This window comes from Equus caballus, chromosome 5 (assembly GCF_041296265.1).
Source record: "Equus caballus isolate H_3958 breed thoroughbred chromosome 5, TB-T2T, whole genome shotgun sequence".
NCBI lineage: Eukaryota > Metazoa > Chordata > Mammalia > Perissodactyla > Equidae > Equus > Equus caballus.
The window spans coordinates 64,232,583-64,255,144 of NC_091688.1; the positions used below are offsets into that span (position 1 = coordinate 64,232,583).

A 22,562-nucleotide genomic window follows, 5' to 3' on the forward strand; every position below is an offset into this window, starting at 1 on the left:
AGTACACAAGAAGCATTTCTGAAAAGAATAAAGGAGCAAAGGAAAAAAAAGACACAAACTCTTCAAATTCCCCATCTTCATCTCCTCTCCCAACTCACTGAATGAAACTTTTGCTACATGGGGTTTGCTTTTATCAGTCTCAATTCCTGAGTTATCACTGTCACTTCTGAGGCTTTATTTTAACTTCTTCAGAGACTTTTAAAAACAAGGTAGAGACATCTGTCTCTAGTCTTTCCTAGATTAGTTTCTTTTTTGACTTGTTTTCTGTATAAATGCAAATCAACCTTTCTGCATGCTGCATTAGATGGGTAGAAGCTTGTGGTATAAAGGCCTCACCTCGGCATAGTCCTCCTCTTTTTGCTGAGGAAGCCAGGCCCTGAGCTAACATCCGTGCCCATCTTCCTCTACTTTATATGTGGGACGCCTACCACAGCATGGCGTGCCAAGCGGTGCCGTGTCTGCAGCCGGGATCCAGGCCGGCGAACCCCGGGCCGCTGAGAAGCGGGACGTGTGAACTTAACCGCTGCGCCACCGGGCCGGCCCCGAGATATTCTTTATTTTGTAACATTTGAAACTAACTTTCCTAATGCTGATCCTGGCTTGTCTGTAATTTAGTCAAGCGCAGTAGTGATGGGACTGCCCTTTACTTTTCTGCCTTTCACTTTTGTATCCAAAACATTTGCAGCAGCGTGAAATGGCTGAGGGGGACGTTCCTTCCTTATCTTATAAAGCCTTTCACCTTGCTTTCCTTTGTACTGTCAGCAAAGACACATGCAGATGAACTAACAACAGTTTATTTCATCCAGCCTCTAGAAAACAAAGGACAAGTGCTGTGATTAGTGAAGACTACTTTGTGAAGGGAAAAAGAAATCTCCCTCCTGCAGAGTTTTTATATCGTCATTTGGAAGGAATAAAGGTCAGGTAGGAGTAAATGGACACCTTATTTTAACATCTTTAATTTCCTAAATGTTTATAATCTAAATGATTTAATGTTAGAGAAAAAAAGTCCTCAGGGAGAATAATCATCATTGAAAAACCTTTGAATCTCCTCAGTGCCCTGTGGCCTGGACACCTTCCAGCTTTTCTCCCGTGTCCTCTCTGGCCTCTGACCCGCTGGCGACCCCTCCCAGTGCTCATGCTGTCAGCCCCTGCACGCCTCACCTGGTTTCCACAGAGACTGAGGGTGAAGTGATGGAAATATTTCAGCCCTTTGGAGGTGAAGCTTGGCCCTCCAGCCAGAGAGACGGGGTTTGCCAGAGGCAGGAAGTTGTATTCGAAAGTCCTGGTCGGAGTGCTGACTGAGAAGGTGCAGTCGTTGTAACACAGAGAGTGGATCTGAGGGGAAAGGGACCATCAGGCCAGCTGCTGGGGCAGCTGAGGGGACCCCTGCGGAGTGGCAGCCATTCTCCCCAGCCTGGTCCAGCCCGAGTGGAGTGAGAGAAGGGGAAGTGAGGATTGGAGGTGGGCATGAAAAGAAGTGAAACAGGGGCTGGTGGGGTTTATGTAAATCTTGCCACTCAATTATTAGCACATACGTGATGTACGAACCCAAACCTATTGTTTTGCAGCAGGTAGTTCGGTCAGATTCTACAGCCTTGTCCCTATGCCTGGCTTATAGAACTCTCTCAAGACACAGGACAGCCCTCCTTCCTTTGGCAGAAGAGAAACTACCAGCCTTGCCTCCACCCCCCATCTCCATTTAAAACTCACTGACCCCTGCTTCCTCTTTCCCAGCTTCTCTTTAGGAAACTGAACCTCAAAAGGGGTTTGATTTCCGTAGGCTGCTTCCTTGCTCCGTTTTAGGTCCCTTCAGCAGCAGCCTTATACAGCTATCATTCCCTCCCATAGCAGCAGAGGGAGCCCCAGGAGGAAGTTTGTGGCAAAAGTCCACGGTGCCCAAAAGAGGTCTCCGGGGTCTGTAGAATTGTTTCCCAGCTAAAGTGAACAACGTCAGCAGACTATAAATAGTGCCTTACAGATGTATGTCCCATGGTTGTGATCAGTAAAATACAAGTTCACTTAAAAGCATTCATGAATAACTAAACGCTTTTAGTCATAGTACTTAGATTCAGAAAGTACGTGGGGAAATAGCACTGTTGTTCCAATGTAGAAGAAACCACTGGATAGAAGGCATTAATGCCAATTAACCATATGTCTCAGCAAAGGGGAGTTCCTTTTCCAAAGAAGAGGGGGCAAATTCCTATGATAACAGGCTGGATTGAAGTAGGCTGAATTTGGGCTGCAGGTCTCACTATTCCTTCTCTTCAGGTCTCTGCACAGATGCCAAGTAACCCTCTGGACCAGATGGCCACAGATCTCCTGACCTATCTCCTAAAGATGAGACTTGTGTATGACTGAGGCCTAGACCCTGAAAACCAACTGCTACAGCTAAGAACTCGCCATCCCCAAGCACGGCCTGGATGGGTGCCCTTCAGGACTCCAACCTGGGAATACGCCAGGATGAGTCCTTGGGTATCAGCCCCTCAAGAACCACACCCAGGACCTGCACCCTCTGAAGTGACCCACCCTGAGGGCCAAGGTTAGGATGCACTGCTGACTGCTGGTACCTTGTTGCTCTTGGTCCCTGGACCACAGGGCGTGCAGGCCTGGATGCCATAAGGCTGGTGGGCTTTCAGGATTGTGTCCGGGGGGCAGGAGTGGCAGGTTCCTGAATCTCGATCAATGTAATAGCCAGCAGGACAAGAGGTGCAGGAGGAGCCCATTTCAGAGGCTTCCAGGGCACAAGGACGGCAGTAGGAGGCTACTCCATCCATGACATTGGTGACATTGATGGAGTAGATCTTGGCAACATCATTGGTGTACTTTCTGCCCTGGAAACAAGAGGAGAGCTGGCGGAGGCCTGAGACACAGTAGCAATTGAGCTCTCTGGAAATGGTAAACTGTGACAATCTTTTTTAGCTTGATATTTGAGAAAAATCTTAGAAGCATCCTATTCTTTTTACTCACTTGACAGTAACTCTTTATGTACGTTTTGTGTCACTTTAAAATAAGACTGAACCATTTAAAATGGTGTGTAAAAATAGTAAGTGCCACGGGGGAAATGTGCAGTAGATACTCTTATATGAAAAAAGCAGGTCTTTTCCTTATAAATGAAAAAAAAATGTATTTGTAGAGAAATAAAGACTATATAGGAGATACTCTAGATGTTAACTGGGATATCTCTGGGTAGTAGGATTATGGGTGATTTTACTTCTTCTTTTTGCTTTTTTATATCTTCTAAGTCTTCTGCAATGAACCTGCATTACTTTGAGTTAAGAAAATAAAACCGAAGTTATTATTATTAAAAACAACGAGGGGGCTGGACAGGGTGTACCAGGTCAGGCACAACACATGTCATGGGGACTGCTGAGGAGGGACAGGAAATTTAAGGAGCTTATAGTGTCATCTTCCCCGGGAAGTCATCTGGACAAGGCTGGATGCTCCTCGGGGGGCTGGAATAGGCAGTCCTCTGTTGACTCTTCAGGATCCTTCTAACCCTTGGATTCTGAACCTCAAACTCACACTTAAGCTAATACTAGGCATCCTCCCGGGTTCAGAGGTCTCTTCTAGGAGCTGGGGATCTGAGGAAGGGGAGGAGCTTACTATCTCATGAAAAGTGGTCCTCTGGAAGGCCCAGGTGAAGCTCATGGTGGCGTTCTCCTCAATGATGTAGGTGTAGGACTGTTTGCCTTTGGAACCTTTCCATGTCTCCACAGGAGTGTTGGTCCTGGAATTCACACCCTGAACCCAAGACAGACAAAAGGAGAAGGTGGGATGGCTGAGTGGTTGGGGTGGTGGGGGAGAGGGTGCTCACACCACTGCCATCCTAGGGGCCATCACAGTTGGTCAGACCAATGTTAAACTGTGAACTCCCTGATGGACAGTCTGGGCCCCTCCTCTGTGAAATCACTGTAAGCTGGGGTGTCAGTTACGTTGATGTGCCAATGGGGCAGAGGGAGCCAACCCTCCCAGTAGTCCTTGTAAACCCCAAAGTGGGCAGAGAAAGGAAAACGTACCACCATGAAGTAGAGCTCACAGTTCACAGAACAGATGGTCTCAAAGACAAATGTGATCCTGGCCACTTCTTTATTCTCTGTGTCTGCCATCACCGACTGTGGAGGTCTATGGAGGCAGAAATTAAGTCAGTTCCAGAGGCCAGGTGGTGCTTATTGAAGAGCCCAGACAGCAGCAAAGGGTCTGCTGGGGGACAGGATTAAGTTCTGAGTATGCTGGAAAGAGCATGGACTAAGTCCAATTCTATGTGACCTTGACCTGGCCGAACTGTAGTTTCCTCATCTGTAAAATGGATGTGATGACATCTTTCTTATTATCTCCCATCATTGGGTGAGATCCAAAGGCATGACAGATGTAGAAGTGCTTTGTAAAATGCCATATAGTCTCGCTAGCAGAGTGTGGTCCCCAGACCCACTGAATCAGAATCTGTGCCTTAACACAGCTCCCAGGTGATGCGTATGCTCATTAAAGTTCGAGAAGCACCACTGCATAAGATGTAAACTGTATTCACTCCGCAGCTCACTCTCTGGGATAGTATGGGTTTTGCCTGGGTCGAACGAGCAGTATTTCAACTTATAATTTCTTCAGCAAAATTCTCAGGCTGGTCCTTCTCTTGGGAAAGAGAAAGCCATGCCCAAGAGGGTGGGGATGGGGTTGGGGGATGGAGAAGCACTCTACTACTGTAATCAGATTTGCAAATTGAAAAGTACTTTTGGACATGTTACCTCCAAAAAGTCTAAAAAGTTTGCTCACCTTGAAAACATGGGATGTATCTGCTCAGCTCTGAGTAAGATAAGTTAGGGGCAGGGAAATGAATACCTTTTGCATGACTACCGTGGGCTGAGCGCTGTGAGGGAAGGAAAGGAGGGGGCTTGAAGGTGGGAGTGGAGAAGCCAGACTGGCAATAGAGAAGCCCTTTCAGTGGTTCCCTCCCGTCTTTAAAGCATATATGGGTGGAAGAGTTCACTTTGGCTTTGGAAATCCATTTATGGCTTTTGTTTTGGCTTTGGCCATTTGCTTGAATTCTGAGGACCTCCAGTTCTCAGCTCCTGTCTACACACTTGTGCTAACTAATGGGCTGGAACAGTCATCACAACCTGAGTTAGTCCAAAATCACAGTCTGTGAATCCCCCTTGTTTTACAGATGAGGAGCCTAAAGCCTAAAGCCTCACGGTGACTTTCCCAAGTTCACAAAGCCAGTCAGTGGCCAAGTTCAAGTGCCCTGTCTTCCAGTCTAGTGCTCATTCCACCACACCTCACTGCCTATAGTATTATTTTTTTTTAATGGCAAACAAATTGCTTGTTGTCCTAGGTCTTCTTGGGATATGGGGATAAATATGACAATAAGAGCAATCCCTCTACTCTTCTTGTCTCAAATAAAGATGAACTGTCTTTGGGCACCCCTGGCCCGATTTTTTTAAAAAATCTTATCTGATGCTGTGAGGAGGAAGAATTTGGGTAGCATGCAGCCATCTGACGGGAGAAGCCACATGGATGACAGAGCAGTAAGCAAATCAGCATGGGCAGCAACTAAGAATGTGTTGGCACTCAGGTGAACTTCGTCAGACCATTCCTGTGCTCTGTTCTGAACTGGTACTTCAGCATACCGGAAGCCCTCCCCTCTGCAACATCCCAAGCTCTATGGGACTTGGATGTGGCCAAGGTGGCAGGGGCTTCCCTTTAGCTTTGTATTCCTCACCTAAATCCTGGCACAACCAGAGTGAGAATCATGAAGTCATTGTCTGAGGCTCCAACAGCTGTATAAATGTGATCACCAGCCACCTCCCAGCCTGGAAAAGGAGAGGGGAGAGTTAACACCCTGCGGCTTCGGGTGCAGGGTAAAAGAGCACCCAGATGACACTCTGGAAGAGAGAGGTAACACTGTCCTCCAGGCGTCCGGAGCCACCGCCGAACAGGAACCATGTTACGTATCCTGCTACTTTGTTCAAAGACTCTGAGGCTCTCTGTGCAAGACTTTTGGAGTGTGTGCACATAGTTTCTAGTTCTGTTTCTGTCTCTAAAACTAAGGTTTAGCAGAATATATGTCCATGAAGAGTGAAACTTCTAAGGGAATGTGTGGCATGATTGGCTCATTTTCCTCCAGGCATCACCATTATGAAGAAATGGGAAGTGGGAAGAGCCTCTGTGGGAGAGCAGGGAGCTGACAGCTCATGGTCGGGGAGAGGCAATTACCTGTCATGCCCTTGTACTCGAAGTTGATCCCACTGAGAACAGTCGTTTCCATGTTCGTGGGCAGCGTGTTCCACCATTTGTATTCGAATCCCACAGCAGGTTCAGTCCCAGCTGGGCAGTGGCTACAGTCTGGGGGAACCACAAGATGCTCGCATTCAGCAGGAAGGCTGCGGCCACCCTGACTGGAGCTGCTGTCACACAGACAAGCAGCAACAATAGCAGACAGCCAAACAAGAGCGGTGGGTCAGCACCATTGCATAGTTATATCAAGTTGGCTCAAAAACATTCTGACAATGTGATTAACCAACTCAAGACGTAAACACTGACCCTTCATTCCAAGATCCCAGCTATCCTCCTTGCCCACCAAATTTTTCATTTCAAAACTTAAATGTATCTTCTATTCTGATTCGTAGAGCTCATATTATTTGTCACATTATTATCAGTAAATGCGTTCATGTCAACAGGTACACAAATTCCCCCAACTCCTCGTTAGCATCCCTGCCATGTGCTGGTAGCCTCTGTCGTGAGGATTGGGTACCTTCGGGCCTGAGTCACAGTCACAGTTGGAAGGAGGAGGAAGGCAGGCAGTTCCAGGTATGACTCTGACCTACAGGCAGGACCCCTCCCAGACTCTCGTCTCCCGAACTTAGTCCTCAGAGGTGGCCTGGCCCTTACTGCCTCCCTCGGAGGAGAGAGTCGGCATTCAGCCGACCACTCTGAGTGCCCATGTGGCCCGCCCATGTGGGTGATGTGGGAACAGATGCAATTCGGGTAATAGGGCGGCGAGGGGGTTACCAGAGCCGTTGGAGTATGAGCCGTAAGGGCAGGGCTCGCAGGTGCTGCTGTTGGTTTTGAAGAAGCCTGGGTTGCAGGGCGGGCAGCGGGTCTTCACGCCAGAGGCGGGCAGCTTCACCGCCCCCTCGAGATCCTCACCACAGATTTTCGGCTGGGCCCATTTGTACATGAGCTGCGTCTGCAGAAATGGATTAAGAACGGCTCAGCCTGCGTGGGATTTAGCGCATCTTTAGGAATTTACCTTGAGAATGGCGAAGGGGCGTGATCTGGGCTTTAATGAAAGCTCCACTAGGGTCGGGAGCTTTGTTTTGGTCACCAATGTATCCCAAGCACTTAGCCCAGTGCCTGGCACATGGTCATGCTCAATAAATATCTGTGAAATGAATGTTGACTGGATGAAGAGGGGTAAAGGTAATGAGGACTTGTGTGACAGAGGGAACAGGGCACCAGCAGTCTCCAGAGAATGCTCTGATTCCAATGTAGAATCTTATTACGATCAAGGTCACAGGAAAAGCAGCTGGTGAAAATCCCACAACATAGAAAGGCAGGGAGTGGAGGTGGCTTTCATAACCCCTGGGGAAAGAGGGAGTGACTGAGGTGTCCCAATTTGTCTTCCAAGTATTTTCTTTGCTTTTTCATTTGTTCAGTAGACATTTATAGAAATCCTAATACATCTATGTGTCAGACTTGGTGACTCAGAGATGAATGAGACATGGCCCCTGTGCTCAGGGAGCTCCCCATCTAGCAAGGGCAGCAATCACATAACAACAATCCATGCTGGGGTGCGGACACTGTGTTCTCTGGGACATCAAGGCAAGGGGAACGAGGTTGGTCAAAGGGTGCAAACTTCTAGTTATAAGACCAATAAGTTCTGGGGATCTAAAGTACAGCACAGTGATTATAGTTAACAATACTGTATTATAGATTTGCGAGTTGCTAAGAAAGTAGATCTTAAATGTTCTTACCACAAAAAAGAAATGGTAACTATGTGATGTTATGGGGGGGTGGCTAACTAACGCTATGGTGGTCATCATTTTGCAATATAAATCTATAAAATCAACACGTTGTACACCTTAAACTTATACAATGTTATGTGTCAATTATATTTCAATGAAGCTGTGTGAGGAGGGGAAGCCAAGAGGAACAGCAGCCATCAGGTCAGTGGACAAGAGAAGCATTGTGCTTGTCACTCACTAGGGCCATCCTTAGTCTTTGGATAGAGGCATTGGATATAGAAGAGAAGATGACCTGCAGGAGGCCCCTGCTGAGTCAGGCGTGAGGTTGGGCAGCTCCAAGCTTCCTGTGTGGCCCTTGGGTCAAGTCAGAGACAAAACGTGCTCTTGTGGATTGCATTGATGTGATGATGAAAATGATCTGTGCAGCATATCATACATGCAAAAAGGTGGATAAAGAAGGCATGTGTCTATTTTATTCAGGATAAGAAACTACAAGGTCTTGGAGGGCCATGCTGCCTTCACTCATGGTGAGCCCTGGAGCTCCTCCTCCCCCTGCTCAGCTCAGCCTTCTTCCCTGTGAAGAGCAACCAATGGCCAGAGCCCCAGGCTTGTGCTCTGACCTCGTCTCACCCAGCCTGTCTCCTCAAGTCTCATAGAGAGAAGGGTCTGGGGAGCAGGAAGACTGACTTGGGCCATCTCTTGGAGCAGCACATTTAGAAGCCCCAATGTATTGGCCATCCTGGTCCCTGAGAAACCACTGAGGCACAGCAAAGGCCACAAGGGCAATCATTGGAGTCAGTGAGAGGTGTGTCCTTTGATTTTAAAATATAGCTTAGAGGACAGACAAACTGAATTCATGAGACTAAACAGAACCAGTGTGGCATGAGACTTCTGTGAGGCGCTCCTGGTGACTGCATGTTCGTGTGCACTGCTTAGTCGTACATGCTTCAGGCCTCCTCCTCTGAGCTGAGCTTTGGCTAGGCTGCAAGGTAGAAGCACTGGCTCTGGCCCAACCCAGCATCGAAAGGCCCCGGAGGCGGTCAGGTAAGGGCAGGCCTGCAGGCTCGCAGGCATCAGAGCACACTGCACATCTAGAAGGCCTTGGCCTAAGCCGGGAGGGGAAAGAGTGGGGCAGAAGGAAGCAAAGACAGCCACATACAGTCACATGTTATGCCCAGGAGCGAGAAGAGGAGCAGGATTATCCTCATTTAATTAGTGAGCCAACCGAGGCCAAGAAAATGACAATAATTTTTACAAGGTCATTCAGAACATCAGACACTACAGAACCCAGCCTAAGGTGCAACGGACAAAATATATAGCCATTCTCACTTGGCTGCTGGAGAAGGGGATGATGTTCCAAACATGAGGGTGAGGGGGAGTAAGAGACGACTATGAAAAACAATCAGCATTAAGGAGCAGACTTTATCCCGCGCCTAATTAGCAAAAGGAGGGTTCAGCCAGCTGTCCAGCCAGCAAACATTTATGCATCCTAATGCCAAGCGTATGCTTAGTGCTGAATGAAGATTTCCCGACTCCTAATTCTATCTTCTTGAGAATGGTTTAGGGATACAGACAGTACATCCAGAATGTCTCATCTAAGACAGATCCCTCCACTTGTGCCCTTGAGCCATTCCTGCTCACTTACTGCTGTTCCCCGAACTCACCAGGCACGTGCCTGCCTCCTCTACTCCTGCTGTGCCCCTCTCCCTGGAAAGCACTATGGCTTCCCTCATCTCATTCAGATCTCTGTTCAAATGTCACCTCCTCAAAGAGGTCATCCCATCCCTCTCTAAAACAGCACCCCCCCCCCCGTCATTCTCCATCTCTTAATCCTCTTTTATCTTTTTCTTCCTACCACTTATTACCATCTGATATATCATATACCCACTTGTTATTTATCTCTTGTCTCTCTCTCCACTCACTCCCCAACAAGAATTAAGCTCCATGAGAGTAGACATTCTCTTGGTTTTGTTACCTGCTGTGTACCTAGCACCCAGCACAGTGACTGACTGTTGAAATGAACCAATGACCTCCTCTGAGAAGCCTTCCCTGGTCCCTGGTCCTGGTCAGTCCTCTTCTGGGTTCTCCTGGTGCCCTGCACATCCTTCTTGTGGTCTTGGTCAGGCCCATCTTTCTCCTCTCTCCACCCTCCTGCTCAGGACTGTGAGCTCCCTGAGGGCAGAAGCCTGGCTTAGTCCTCTCTGAATCCCCAGCTGGAGCACAATGTCTGGCACAGCAATTAAGACTCAAAAAATGCCTGAAGACTCAGTGACCATGCAGACTACAAGGGACAGTCTTTCCGAAGCAGAAAGCCTGGGGGAGGAGGGAAACGGCAGAGACTGAACAAGTCAGGCCTTCTCCAGTGAGCCAGGCAGCAGGAATCAATTCCCTTTGCCAACCCACAAAAGCTGTACTGACAGGACAAGTCTGACGAGTTCCGTGTGGAAATCAGTGTGCATGGACAGGCAGTCACTGCCCAGGGGGGCTGAGCAAACGGGAGAAACCAAGCAAAAGAAAATGAAATGGTTTTTTGAAACAGAGCGTGTATGAATAAGCAGTGGAACAAATGTGGGCGAGAGAGTTTCTGACCTGAAAATGAATGAGGCCATCTCCTTTTGCCTCCCCATTGGCCCGAAGTCCCTGAGGAAGTCTGTGGGGTTTTCTCTCGTGCCAGCTTCACTGACTGCTGGGATTTCAATGTGGTAAAGCCCAAGGAGGGGGCAAAGGGGCCCCAAGACCACGCTACCCACCTCTCCGTTGGCATCACAGGCTGTGTGAGTATAGAAGTAGTCCTTGTCTGTGCAGGCGGGGCGCTCTCTGCAGGAGGAGGACCCTTTGTCTAAATTGCAAAAGCAGGGACAGATATTTGAAGTTACATAGGAAAGTAGAGCTCTTGACCGATCGCACATGACCCTAGGATCCCCAAGACCCTGGGGTATAGCACGACACAGACATTGCAGAAAGCACAAAATCCTGCACACCCACCCTTCCTTCCCTTTGCCTTGATGGCATCATTTCCAGTCCCTAAAGCCATGCTGAGTACCCCCTCTGCACCTCTCCCTGGTGCTAATGAGAAGCCCCTGGGCCTGCACTGTGGAGCAGGGTGTGGGGAAGCGGACTGGCCAAAGGACCGGCAAGGAGGGCAGGTAGCTGGAAAGGGCATCTTGCAGGTTAACCACCAACACAGGTTCCCTGAAACCCACCATCTTCCAGGCGCCTCAGAATCCTGACTGTGCGTGTGGTTTTTCTACTCCTGAAAGATTGAAGCAACATGTAGGAAAGCCCAGGACAGTGCCTTCATACTTACTCCAATTCTTTCTCTGAATTTTCTCTTAATATATGCCTAGATTGAAGGCCTTTCTTCACACAACAATCCTACCCAGATGAGGTGATAATTTCCTTCAACTCCACTTAAGATGTAAGGTTCTTTCCACTTTCCCCCACCCCATAAGCATCCCAGGACTATCTCTAACCCTTGATCTGTACCTAGGGAAAAATGTCATTAACTATCGTTGTATTTATTCTACTCTCTGTATGTTCTCCTTATATCTGTGTTAGTTCTGCTTTAACCCTATGAACCCCTGGATAGCAAGAACTATTTCAATGAATCCCTCTTTAAAAATGGATTTCACCTTTTTTGAATTACAAACCCTTTTGAGAATTTGAAAAAAGATCTGTTTCCTCTATCCAGAAAAATATACACAATTCACGCAGATACATTTTTTTAAATTTCCAGGGAATTTACTTTCTCCAGAATAAAAAACACTGCTTCAGGGGCCGGCTCCGTGGCCGAGTGGTTAAGTTCATGCGCTCTGATTCAGCGGCCCAGGGTTTCACTGGTTTGGATCCTGGATGCGGACATGGCACCACTTATCAGGTCATGTTGAGGCGGCGTCCCACATGCCACAACTAGAAGGACCCACAACTAAAATATATACAACTATGTACTGGGGGGATTTGGGGAGAAAAAGCAATAAAAAGAAGAAGAAGAAGAAGAAGATTGGCAACAGTTGTTAGCTCAGGCACCAACCTTAAAAAAAACAACAACAAAAAACAAAAAAAACTGCTTCATAGAGTGCCAGCACAATTCCACTACAGCTGTCACCACTATTTCTAAATATGACTCCTGTGTCACCTGCAAGTAAGCGTTTGATAATGGTGAGACCTCCTCTCTCTCCATTCCCTGACAAGCAGTGTGGGAGAGTGGAAGGAGATTTTAAGTCAGATAGATCTGGGTTTGGATCCCACTCAATCATTTAGAGGTGACGTCACTTTAGGCAAGTTACTTAACCTCTCTGAGCCTTAGTGCTCTCATCTGTTGAGGAAGAATAATAATATCTACCTTACTGGAGCAGCACATACATGACACGTCGTAAGTAGGGACTCATTAAATGCTGGTAACTATTATTACCTGGGTTTGTGGGAATTATTTTTATTTGGTAACTGTCGTGGGATTTTTAATAAGGTTTAAAAGTCTCTTTCTCTCCCTTTTGGTTAAGCCTTATTTCTCAACTGATCCTTTCTTCTTCCCAAGGTACCACATGAGTTCCTAGACCAGAGACTCCCCTAATTACAGCCTTATTGGCCTGCACTGGGGAGTTCCCTCAATGGCACATTCCCACACCTCTTTTGTCCCCGTCTTATTAGCCCGGGCAAGAGGGAACTGCTGGCTGAGAAACAGCTGGGGTCTTCTCAGCTCATTTCCTTGGTTAACAAACAGAAGGCCTGACTCAGCATAGAGGGACCCAGGGACTCCTGCTTTGGACAGACTTGGCCTGGAGAAATTTGGGGGAGATGGTGAAAACACACCAATTCCCAGGCCTGTGTGTTTTGAGGGTAGCAAATGGCAAGTTACATGTTAGAAAGTGCATTCTGCACAAAGATCTTTCTCTGCCTATCAAATATTTGCTCAACCTGACACCCTCACTGCAGGTTTTAGCAAAAATGCCAGCTGTTTACACATTGACAGCTGCTAATGTGCTTTTAATAAATGATTAACCCAAATGCTGAAACTGACCTCATTTCCCAGCTCAGGTTTCATCGAGGTGTTTAAGTCCGGTACTAGTCAAGTTTGAAAGATCTGCCTAGATATTTAGTAACGGCGTGAACAGTGGTTCCTGTAGGATTCCTGGACAAACTGTGTGAAGATAAAGTCTGTAGGGGGCTCCACTCCTCTCCATGCACCTTCCTCCTCCTTTCAGTATCTTCTACCCGCCTCCAGGAGTACAATGTTCTCTCATTCTGATCCGTTTTATCAAAGGAAAACATTTCTCCTGAGGATTTAAGTACCTAATAAACAGAAGGCCCAGCTCAGATACCACCGCACACTCCGGGCAAATCCCTTAACTTCTCTGAGATGCTCTTTATTCGTTTGTAAATGGAGACATCACTCCTGCACTAGGCTATGAGTAACAAGTGAGATGATGCTTTGTAAACTGTAAAGTACTGTATAAATGACTTGTTACCTATGCCAAGAGTATTTTCATACTAGAAGAGGACTGCTGGGACAGGCCTTAATGGAAATGAATTAATAAAATTAACGCTTAGTACATGCCAGGCATTGTCCTAAACCCTTCATCTGTATTGACCAATTAATTCACATGATAACACTAAGAGGGAGATACGATTATTGCTATTCCCATTTTATAGATGAGGAAACTGAGGCACAGACAAGTGACTTGCCCAAGGTGGCACAAACAGTAAGTGGTGGAGCAGGGATATGAACCACAGTAATTTAGTTCTGGAGTCCCTGCTCTTAAACCCCATGCTATTCTATTAGGAAATGAATCCCTAAAGTTAAATGTAACACAAAGGAATTGATCCTAATGATCGAATTTTAGGTATCAGCGAGAAAGATGCTTTTAGTTAAGCCTTTGTTCTTAACATCTCTACCCTCATTGGCTCTGCCTTAGTCTAGGTCCTAGATACCAGCGACAGTGCCTGTTGCAAAATCTCTCCACTGTGGCCTCTGCTACCAGCCCTTCCTTTCTTCATCCATTTTCCACATGACAGCCAGAGTGGTCTTTCAAAAGCACAAGCCAAATCGTGTCACTCCCCAGCTTAAAATTCTTTAATGGCCTCCACTGCTGATAGGATCAAATCCCAGTTTTCTAGCAATGGCACAGAAGGACCATCCATAATCTGTTCCCTCCCCACCTCTTAGCCTTGTATTATCTTCTCTCCAGGTAAGCCCCAGCCAGGCCAAGCTACTCCAAGATCCCTGAGCCTTTGGCTTTGACTCATACTTCTTCCAGAACATCCTCCCCCATCGAATCACCAACTCATCTTTCAAGATTCAGCTCATCTTTCAAGACCACAGCTAGTGAAGACTTTCCTCCCTCCCTCCCCAGAGAGGACAGACCACTTCCCATTTTCGCCTCTACTGACCACTACACTCAGCATTCCTATCCCAGCTCCCATTGCACCTTGGACTTACTACACTTAGGTGTTTCTATGACCATGTTTCCACTTTTTGACATAAGCTGGAGGGCAGGCACCAACTCTAACCCTAGCGCCAAGCCCAAGCCCTGGCACCTGGCAGGCACTCGGAATTCATTTGTAAATGAGTGGCTACATGGTCCCAGGGCCTCCGTCACTCCCTTCACGCACATTCCATCTAGACTTTCATTAGACTCTCTCTGCATTTTCCCAGCCTCCCACTGACTCTGTATTCCAGAAGAGTCAAGTCCCAAAGCAATGCAACTCTCTTTGTAGCCCAAGCTGGTGACGTGGTCAACAAACTGACCATGTTCTTCATAGTAAAAACTCACTTCCTAGTTAAAGGGGTGGATTGAGAAATTGGTGGCAGAAGGAGAATGGACTCCAGGAATCCAGACTACCAACCTAACACTTTCAAACAGCTCTCTGGATAAAAAGCAGTTTACGTAGAGTTAATCAAACACTCCTAGGCAGTTTTTCTGGAACCACCTTGCCATTCAAACCCTTGTACAACTGCTGGGCGGGAAAGGGAGGAACAAAGGCTGCCATTGATAGAGCAGGGAAGAGGAATAAGAAATTCAAGTGGAAAGGCAGGAATTTAGACTTACAGATAAAAACTTCCTCCAAGATCTAAACATTCCTGTTCTTGCTGAAAACTATGCTCATTTGGCACAAGATCTGTGTAGATAAATAGGACTTTTGTTTTAGAAATAGTGTGAAAATAAGCAGTTCACAAGGTCAATGGTCTTAGCTGAGCAAACACACACTGTAAGACCTGTGTGAGGAGTGGGTGTGTCCATGTGGGGGGACCGGGCTCTGATTGAGAGAGGACTTGAACTGGATTTGTATATGGTTTTGTGTGAAAAAGGAAAAATGGAACAGTTATGATTATTTGCAGGGGAAGAGAAGGGACCCTTTTCTCTCCCTACTTGGTTGTTCCAAACCTGTCTTGGAGATTGGCCCCTGTGCCAACCACTGGACTACCTGGGCAGAGGGCCCTCTGGGGACCCTGCCCATCTTACAGCAGAGCCCTGCTCCCTGTTTCTCTTGTTGGGGTGCTTTAGACAGCTGTGCAGGGAAGGTAGAAATAGGCTGCTTCCAGCTGTCCTCTTATTTTCCCTTAAAGCAGTGGTTTTTCAACTGTGTTCCAGGGAACCCTGGATTTCCTTAAAAGGCCTGCTTGGAATTCAGTGGATGTTCAGGCTAATAAATGATTGTAACTTCCATTCTTCTTTTTTTTTTTTTTTGAGGAAGATTAGCCCTCGAGCTAACTGCTGCCAATCCTCCTCTTTTTGCTGAGGAAGACTGGCCCTGAGCTAACATCCGTGCCCATCTTCCTCTACTTTCTATGTGGGACGCCTACCACAGCATGACTCGCCAAGCGGTGCCATGTCCGCACCCGAGATCAGAACCGGTGAACCCCGGGCCGCCAAAGTGGAACATGTGCACTTAACTGCTGCGCCACCTGGCCAGCCCCGTAACTTCCATCTTAAGCCCTTGCTATCAAAAGGTTTTGCTCATCAATACAGCCTCATGGCTGTTTTGAATTAACTTTGATAATAATTGTTATAAATTAAAATATGTAAATGTATATCGTATCTACTGTATCTATTATTTCTAATTATAATCTTATATAAAAATTTCATAAAAAAGATTTCACTGCTTAAAAATAAAAAAAGATTGCAACCCCTTTCCCTAACTTTCCCAGTCCCTCTGACCTTGAGCTGCTTTTTCCTTTTTGCCAGGGCAGCGTGCACTTTTTACTGTCCAATGTACTATATAATGGATTCTATATTTATTCTAGTTACTTTTTTATTGCCTATGTCCGTCTCCCCACCCCCATCTCCAGGATGTAGATTCCATCCACCCTGGAAGACAGGGACCTTTGTCTGTTTTGTTCACTGATGTATTCCAAGCACCTAGACTAGGGCCTGGCAAATAGCAGAGGCTCAGTAAATATTGAATGATTTCATTTCAAGAGTGATTGGTGAAGTGTGGATTGGCAAGGCTCCTCCCAGGCCTGGAAAGCAAGGGTTTGAGAGTTTCCATCTTCAGCATGGCCAGAAGGACAGCTCCACTTCCTGTTTTTCCCTGTGTGTTTGTTGGTACCCACCCCACCAAACTCTTCCCACCTTCACACACATCACCTGAATATTTGTCAGGGTCACACTGGTGGCAAGAAGTTTCTCCCTTGTTTGAATAAGTGTTGACTGGGCAAAGTTTGCAGAAGGAGGAGCCCTGCTGGTCTGCGTATGTGCCGGGTTTGCAGGGGAAGCATTCTGAAGTGTAGGCCACCCCTAGGGAGGGAGATCAACATAGAAAAGCAATGACTGAGCCCCCTGGGGACTGACCCCCACCCTCCCTGCAGAGTCACGAGGCCCAGCCGTCAGCAACAGACCCCAGACCCAGCCCCACTCTCGGTACCTGTTATGGCGATGTTTCTCACCAGCACAGGCTTGGACACTTTGGACCACACTGAGAAGGCCGTGGTTCTCCAGTAGAGGACATTATTGCCTCGATTTAGCTCCACCTAAAAACCACAAACAGCAAGAGTTAGTTCAGCCGCAGAAACAGACATTCCCTAATCCGCTGGATTAGCCTCTTGTTGGGACCCCTCCTCTTACAGTCTGCACGACAGTGTCTCTTCGGACCCTCTCCCTCAGCTTCTTCAGCTTTGCCCTTCCTCCCATCTTGACTAAGCTCCCCTCTCCTCTTAAGCCTCGTCCTAGAACCTTGTCATGCCCTCTCCCCCCACTTCTCCCTCAGTCGCATATACCACGAGCATCTCAAAAGGGCGAGACCAATGAAGGGGCCTGAAGGCACTGATAATAGGGTGACTGGAACTTCCTCATTCTTCTCTGGTTCTAGTTATCCATGGCCCATCCCCAGGAGACCCAGCCCTTAAAGCTGGAAAGCAGCTGGTCCTTGGGGTCAAGTCGTAGGAGCAACAAGTCAGTCCTTGCCCGTATTCTGTCAATTCAAGAGGAGAGAAACTATAGTGTCCTCCTCACATCAGACCCCTACCTTCTAGGGACAGAGGGGTGGAAGCCCAGACAGGGAGGAAGCACTTCTTGGAGGAAAGATCCTCAGTGCCTTTTCTGGGATTTCTAGGAAAGGCTGGTCTCTCCAGCAAAGGTTAAGGGAAGGCTGGGATGATACTCACACTGTGGAATTCCCATCCTTTCTCTGTGGTCTTCATCCACCTGGAGTCATCTGCACTGGGCTGGCACTGGTCATTCTGGACCTGAGGCAGCAGGAGGTAGGGATCATAGTCTCAGCTTTCTAAGAAAATGTGTTCCTTACCCCACACTGCAGCAGCCCTCCAGAGGGCCCTTGCCAATTTCTTTTAGCATCTGAGCTCAGAACTCATGAGCCCTGAGGCGGGGTTGGGGCTAGTCACACACACAAAACATCAGTGCATTAACACCAAAGAACTAATGAGCAACTCAGAAGCCGTTATACGCTGTTTGCATGTCTGAGCAGGGCAAAACACCAAGACATCTGCCAGACTCAACTCTTCTCCCCCAGAGTCCTTGACTTCTGCCTCTCCCCTCGCGTCTTGAAGCCTCAGCTCATTTTGCCCACAGTTCTCTCCAGAGCGAAAACAACCGTGGTAATTTCCCAAGCAGGACTACGCTTGTGGTTCCTGCAAATGAACTTGAGCCTCGGGGAGTCTTTACTTCCCCCCTCCCGCCTTGGCCAAGGGCTTACAAAAAACTCAAAGATGATGCTGGAGTCTGGGTAGTAGTACTCGAAGTTGACAGTGCCGGACTGCTTCAGGTTGACAGCGTACATCAGCGTGGCCGTGCATTCGTCCGTGTTGGAGGAGATGTAGTCGCCCAGGGGAACCCACTTGGACCTGCGAGGGAACAGGAGCCAAGTTCACTGGCAGGGGCACAGCCCACCAGGCTTTGTGCAATGTGCAGTTCTCCTGTCCTGCTAGGTCTCTGGGGAAATCCAGATTTGTGATTCACAAGTAGAAGCTTGGACCTGAAAATGCTCAGTGAAAAATGGCCTTCAGATCAAGGAGCCTAGGGGTACAGGCAACAAGAGGAAGACAGGTGGGCACGCCCCCACATTGTGCAGAACTGCCCAGCAGATAGTGGGCAAGTGAGGGTGGGGTGGGGGGATAACATTTATTAGTTGCTTACTGTCTCCCAGGTATTGAACTACATGTTTTATATTCATGATTTCTTTTCGTCAGTAAGAGGAAGTACTATTTTTTTCACCATTTAATGGATGATGAAACTGAGGCTTGGTGAGTACCTTGCCCAATATCACGCAGCCAGCAAGAGGCAGGGGCTGAGATTCAAACCCAGGTCTGCCTGACTCCAAAGCTGTCAAAGAAAGTCAGTAGATACAGCTATTTTCAGACCTTCGCAGTCCATCCAGTCTAGTCTACCTGTTTTTCTGGAAATGTACACTTTTAGATGCTACATGTAACTGGATTTTACGGGAAGGGGGAAGGCCACCCCAGAGACCATCAATCTATTCATATCGATTTTATGCCCTAATATCTCTCAGCTCTGCCCAAGGGTATTCCCTACTCCTCCCCCACCCCTCCTCAGCTCTGAGCTGGCCCCTAACTGGCCTGCCTGCATCCAGCCCTGCCTCCTCCAGCCCCTTTTCCATAGTGTAGTTGGAGGGACCCTCCAGAACAAAACTCTGACCACGCCACTTTCCTGCTTAAAACCCCTGTGACCCCCCGTTGCCCTTAGGATTGGGCACAAACTCCTCACCCACTCTCTGTACTCCAGCCCTACAGAATTTCTGTTGAACTTCTCTCACCGCTGGGTCTTCCCACATGCTGTTGCTTCTTCTGGGAACAAACTTCTGCCTCCCTCCCTCTGTTTAATTCCTACTCATGTCTTAGAATAAATGTCACCTAATCTGAGAATTTCCCACTTGAATCTTTACCTGCCTCTGCTACGGGGGCCCTTAGCTCTGTTTGCCTTCTCGTAACACAATCCTACTCGATTTCATTTAAATATATCATGAAATATTTAAGACCCACCATGCTGCTTAAGAAATATGGTACAGCAGAAGCCTTGGTGGACCCCCAGCTAAGCCCAACCCCCTTCCTATCACACACTCCTTTCCCCACAGCCAAGGAACCGCGTTCCTGAATTTGGTGCTTAATCTCTGTCCTTTACTAATTATGCATGTCTCTCTAAACAACACACTGTATGACAGTGCTTTGCATGTTTTAAACCTCATGTAAATGTATCATACTTATGTATTCTGAAACTTGCTTTTTTTTTGGCTTCAATATAGTGATTGCAGGATTCATCCATATTCAAACACAAAGCTCTTCTTTCATGCTTACCGCCATATAATATTGCTTTGTGTGGTTCTACCTTATTTATTTACGTATTACTTGTTGATGGACATTTAGATTGTTTCCAATTTTTTGCTATTGTGCACACTCTGTTGGGAACATTCTTGTTCCTCTGCTTACACGCACGTCTGAGTGGAAGGATGGGAGCAGACCTGCTGGGTTAGAGGGAATGTGACCTCCAGCTTTACCAGCTGCTGCCACACTGTTCTCCAAAGTGGTTGCTATCAATTTACACCCACCGGCAGTGTAAGAGAGTTCCTGTAGCTCCACATCCTCCCCAAATCTGAAATAGCGAGACTTTAAAATTGTTGCCAAGATGATGTGGTAGCAGCTAGTGTCTCATTGGGCATTAAGTCTTATTTCCTTGATTATTAGTGAGGTTGCACTTCTTTTCTTAGTTCATTTGCAATTTGATTTCCTCTTCTGAATATACTTTAATTCTTATTTGTCTGTCTTCCTGGCTGGTTTATAGATGCTCTGAGGGCAGAGACCAAACTAATCTTGCTCACTATTGTATCCTCAGCACCAAGCCCTGGGCCTGGCACACAGGAGGGACAGGGGATTAAACAGGTTAATGGAGGAAACGGGTGACCAAAGACAATCTCACTGATTGTGCTTGAGACCATCCCAGGTCACCAATTATTAGTAATGATCAACAAAGAGAACCTCAGATTAGTCCACTGGTTTCCCCCTGTGTTTGTCAGAATAATATGGTACTTCCAGCTCTTCAACAGTTAGTGTTATTCTCGAATGGAAGCATATCCAGAATACCTAAGCTGAGCTCATCCAAGATACCCCAGCCAACCTAATGCTATTGATTTCTCCTGTCGAAAGAGACAACACGATGCTGATGTGCTCCATGGCATCAGCTATAAATAACTCCTAAGGCTGGATGAATAATTAAAAGGATGCCATAAATGGGTTACATTTGAAAAATGCATCACAATTCCAATGTTTGTTGGAGCTATCCCTGGGGAAGATCATTTCACATTCAATAATGACAACATGTCTTGATTGATTCTAGTGCCAGGCATGGCTCCAAATTCTTACATGTATCATCTCATTTAGTCCTTACCATGACCTATAAAAAGAATACTTTTTTTTTTTTTTGCCGAGGAAGATTTGCCCTGAGCTAACATCCATGCCAATCTTCCTCTATTTCTTAGGATGTGGGCCACCAGCACAGCATGGCCACTAACGGAACAGTATAGGTCTGCGCCCAGGAACCAAACCCCAGGCCGCTGGAGTGGAGCATGCTGAACTTCATCACTAGGTCACCAGAGCTGACCCAGGAATGTTACTTTTATCACCACTTTTTAGGATGAGGGAAATTGCCCACAGTCATTCAGCTGTGATCTGCTTATTCCTGCTTTGTTTTACCATGGCCCAGGGGAAAGGGAGGCAAGTTTTCAAAGAAGAATTCTCACATGGCAGCCACTCAGTCACCCTGCCTAGCTCACGCTGTGTGGCACTGATTCATAAGTTCTGGTTAGAAAGAAGAAACCGTACAGGTAAACTTAGAAGCTTCCAATGTTTGAAACCCTTTTAATGTTGACGTCTGTCTTTCTCTCATTCTTGTTTCACCTTCACAGTTTTGGGGCTTCTGTCCTTTCTTCTCTACTAACATGCAAGGTCCTTCCTATCACTCCCTCTTCACTTCTGTTGCCTCTTGCTTATCCCAGTCTTGGGTCTGAGGACTGTCCTCACCACCTTAGTCCTGGGACATTTATCTGCAAACCAAGGATGAGCCCCTGAAGACTCGAGATCCTGCCATGGAAACTCCATTCAGTTGGCCTGTTTTGTTCCCAATTATTTATTCCATGTCTACTTTGTGCCTGATGTCAGATGCTGGAGACACAGCAAAGAACAAGACACACCTGATCCCCTCCCTCTTGGACCATGCATTCTATTTCCCGTTGGGTTGGAGGCAATGGGCATGGATTCAGGTAAATACACGGCAGAGGAAAGCCAGACACGTGGTATCTTGGTACCAGCTCAGTTATTGCCTTCCTGAGGGGCTGTGAGGAGACCACAAAACCTCTCTAGGAGGCCATTTCCTCTCCATTTCTGCAGAGGAGACACATCCTTTCTCCCCTCCCAAGGATGTCTGGGATGCCTTAAGATCCGGGCCCTGAGGCAGTCTGTGCGGTGGAAACACAGGTTGTGATTAACCTACAGGCCCACATCCCGCCTTGCTGAGAGATAACGATTTCTGGACTGTGAGTACAGTCTCCAGAGAGAGAGAAACTCTTCCTTCGCGCGGGTAGGAATTGGTTGAGTGAGCTGGACCTGCACCTTGTCCCGGGTCAATCTCATTCTCCATTAGGACTCAAATGGGGGTTGGTCCTCTTAACCCACACATTCCCTCTCCTTCCAGCTTTAACCCTCTCTAGCTTCCTTTCTGCCAACAATGTTGTCATGCTAATGATTTGGATACATAATATTGAACTCTAAAATAACATTAAAATTGGACTATTGGATGCCTGCTGCCTGGCTCAGACGATGGTAGTTCTAGGCGATTTAAGTACAGGAATGGAAGGCATTGCTCCCAGTTTTAGAAATCCAAGTGTAATACAATTATTAACTCCTTTTTATACCTTTGATTGCTTGGGTATATGAGAAACTTTCATACACTTTTCTCCTGTATTGTCGATATTTAAAAAAGAGCAGTGGACGATTGTCTTTTACGTCTATGTATCGCCATGCTTTTCCTCCCTAGGACCCAATATTGCCTTACATGCCATATGTCATTCAAATGTGGCAGCATGGGGCAGTAGAAAGCTTGGGGCTGGTTGTGAATTCCAATATCACCAGTCGTAAGCTGGGTA

At 47.1% G+C, this 22,562-nt stretch overlaps 1 protein-coding gene and 1 long non-coding RNA gene across 5 annotated transcripts in view; one reads left to right on the forward strand and one right to left on the reverse strand.

The window, feature by feature from the left end:
• Positions 1-22,562, reverse strand: part of ELAPOR1 (endosome-lysosome associated apoptosis and autophagy regulator 1) — a 73,116-nt gene that overhangs the window by 10,413 nt on the left and 40,141 nt on the right. For all 4 annotated transcript variants that reach the window (XM_001493959.6, XM_014740094.3, XM_014740093.3 and 1 more), the window contains exons 4-15: positions 18,108-18,255; positions 17,560-17,640; positions 16,821-16,926; positions 16,544-16,693; positions 10,709-10,797; positions 7,003-7,180; positions 6,208-6,336; positions 5,714-5,804; positions 4,017-4,122; positions 3,604-3,741; positions 2,568-2,831; positions 1,162-1,335 (exon numbers count right to left, since the gene is read on the reverse strand). In XM_001493959.6, the coding sequence (XP_001494009.1) occupies positions 1,162-1,335; positions 2,568-2,831; positions 3,604-3,741; positions 4,017-4,122; positions 5,714-5,804; positions 6,208-6,336; positions 7,003-7,180; positions 10,709-10,797; positions 16,544-16,693; positions 16,821-16,926; positions 17,560-17,640; positions 18,108-18,255 (1,654 nt within the window). The remainder of the gene's footprint in view (positions 1-1,161; positions 1,336-2,567; positions 2,832-3,603; positions 3,742-4,016; positions 4,123-5,713; positions 5,805-6,207; positions 6,337-7,002; positions 7,181-10,708; positions 10,798-16,543; positions 16,694-16,820; positions 16,927-17,559; positions 17,641-18,107; positions 18,256-22,562) is intronic.
• On the forward strand, positions 70-3,156 carry LOC138924325 (uncharacterized). The gene is made up of 3 exons (XR_011439319.1): positions 70-209; positions 807-916; positions 2,269-3,156. It is a non-coding gene; the product is annotated as an uncharacterized lncRNA (long non-coding RNA).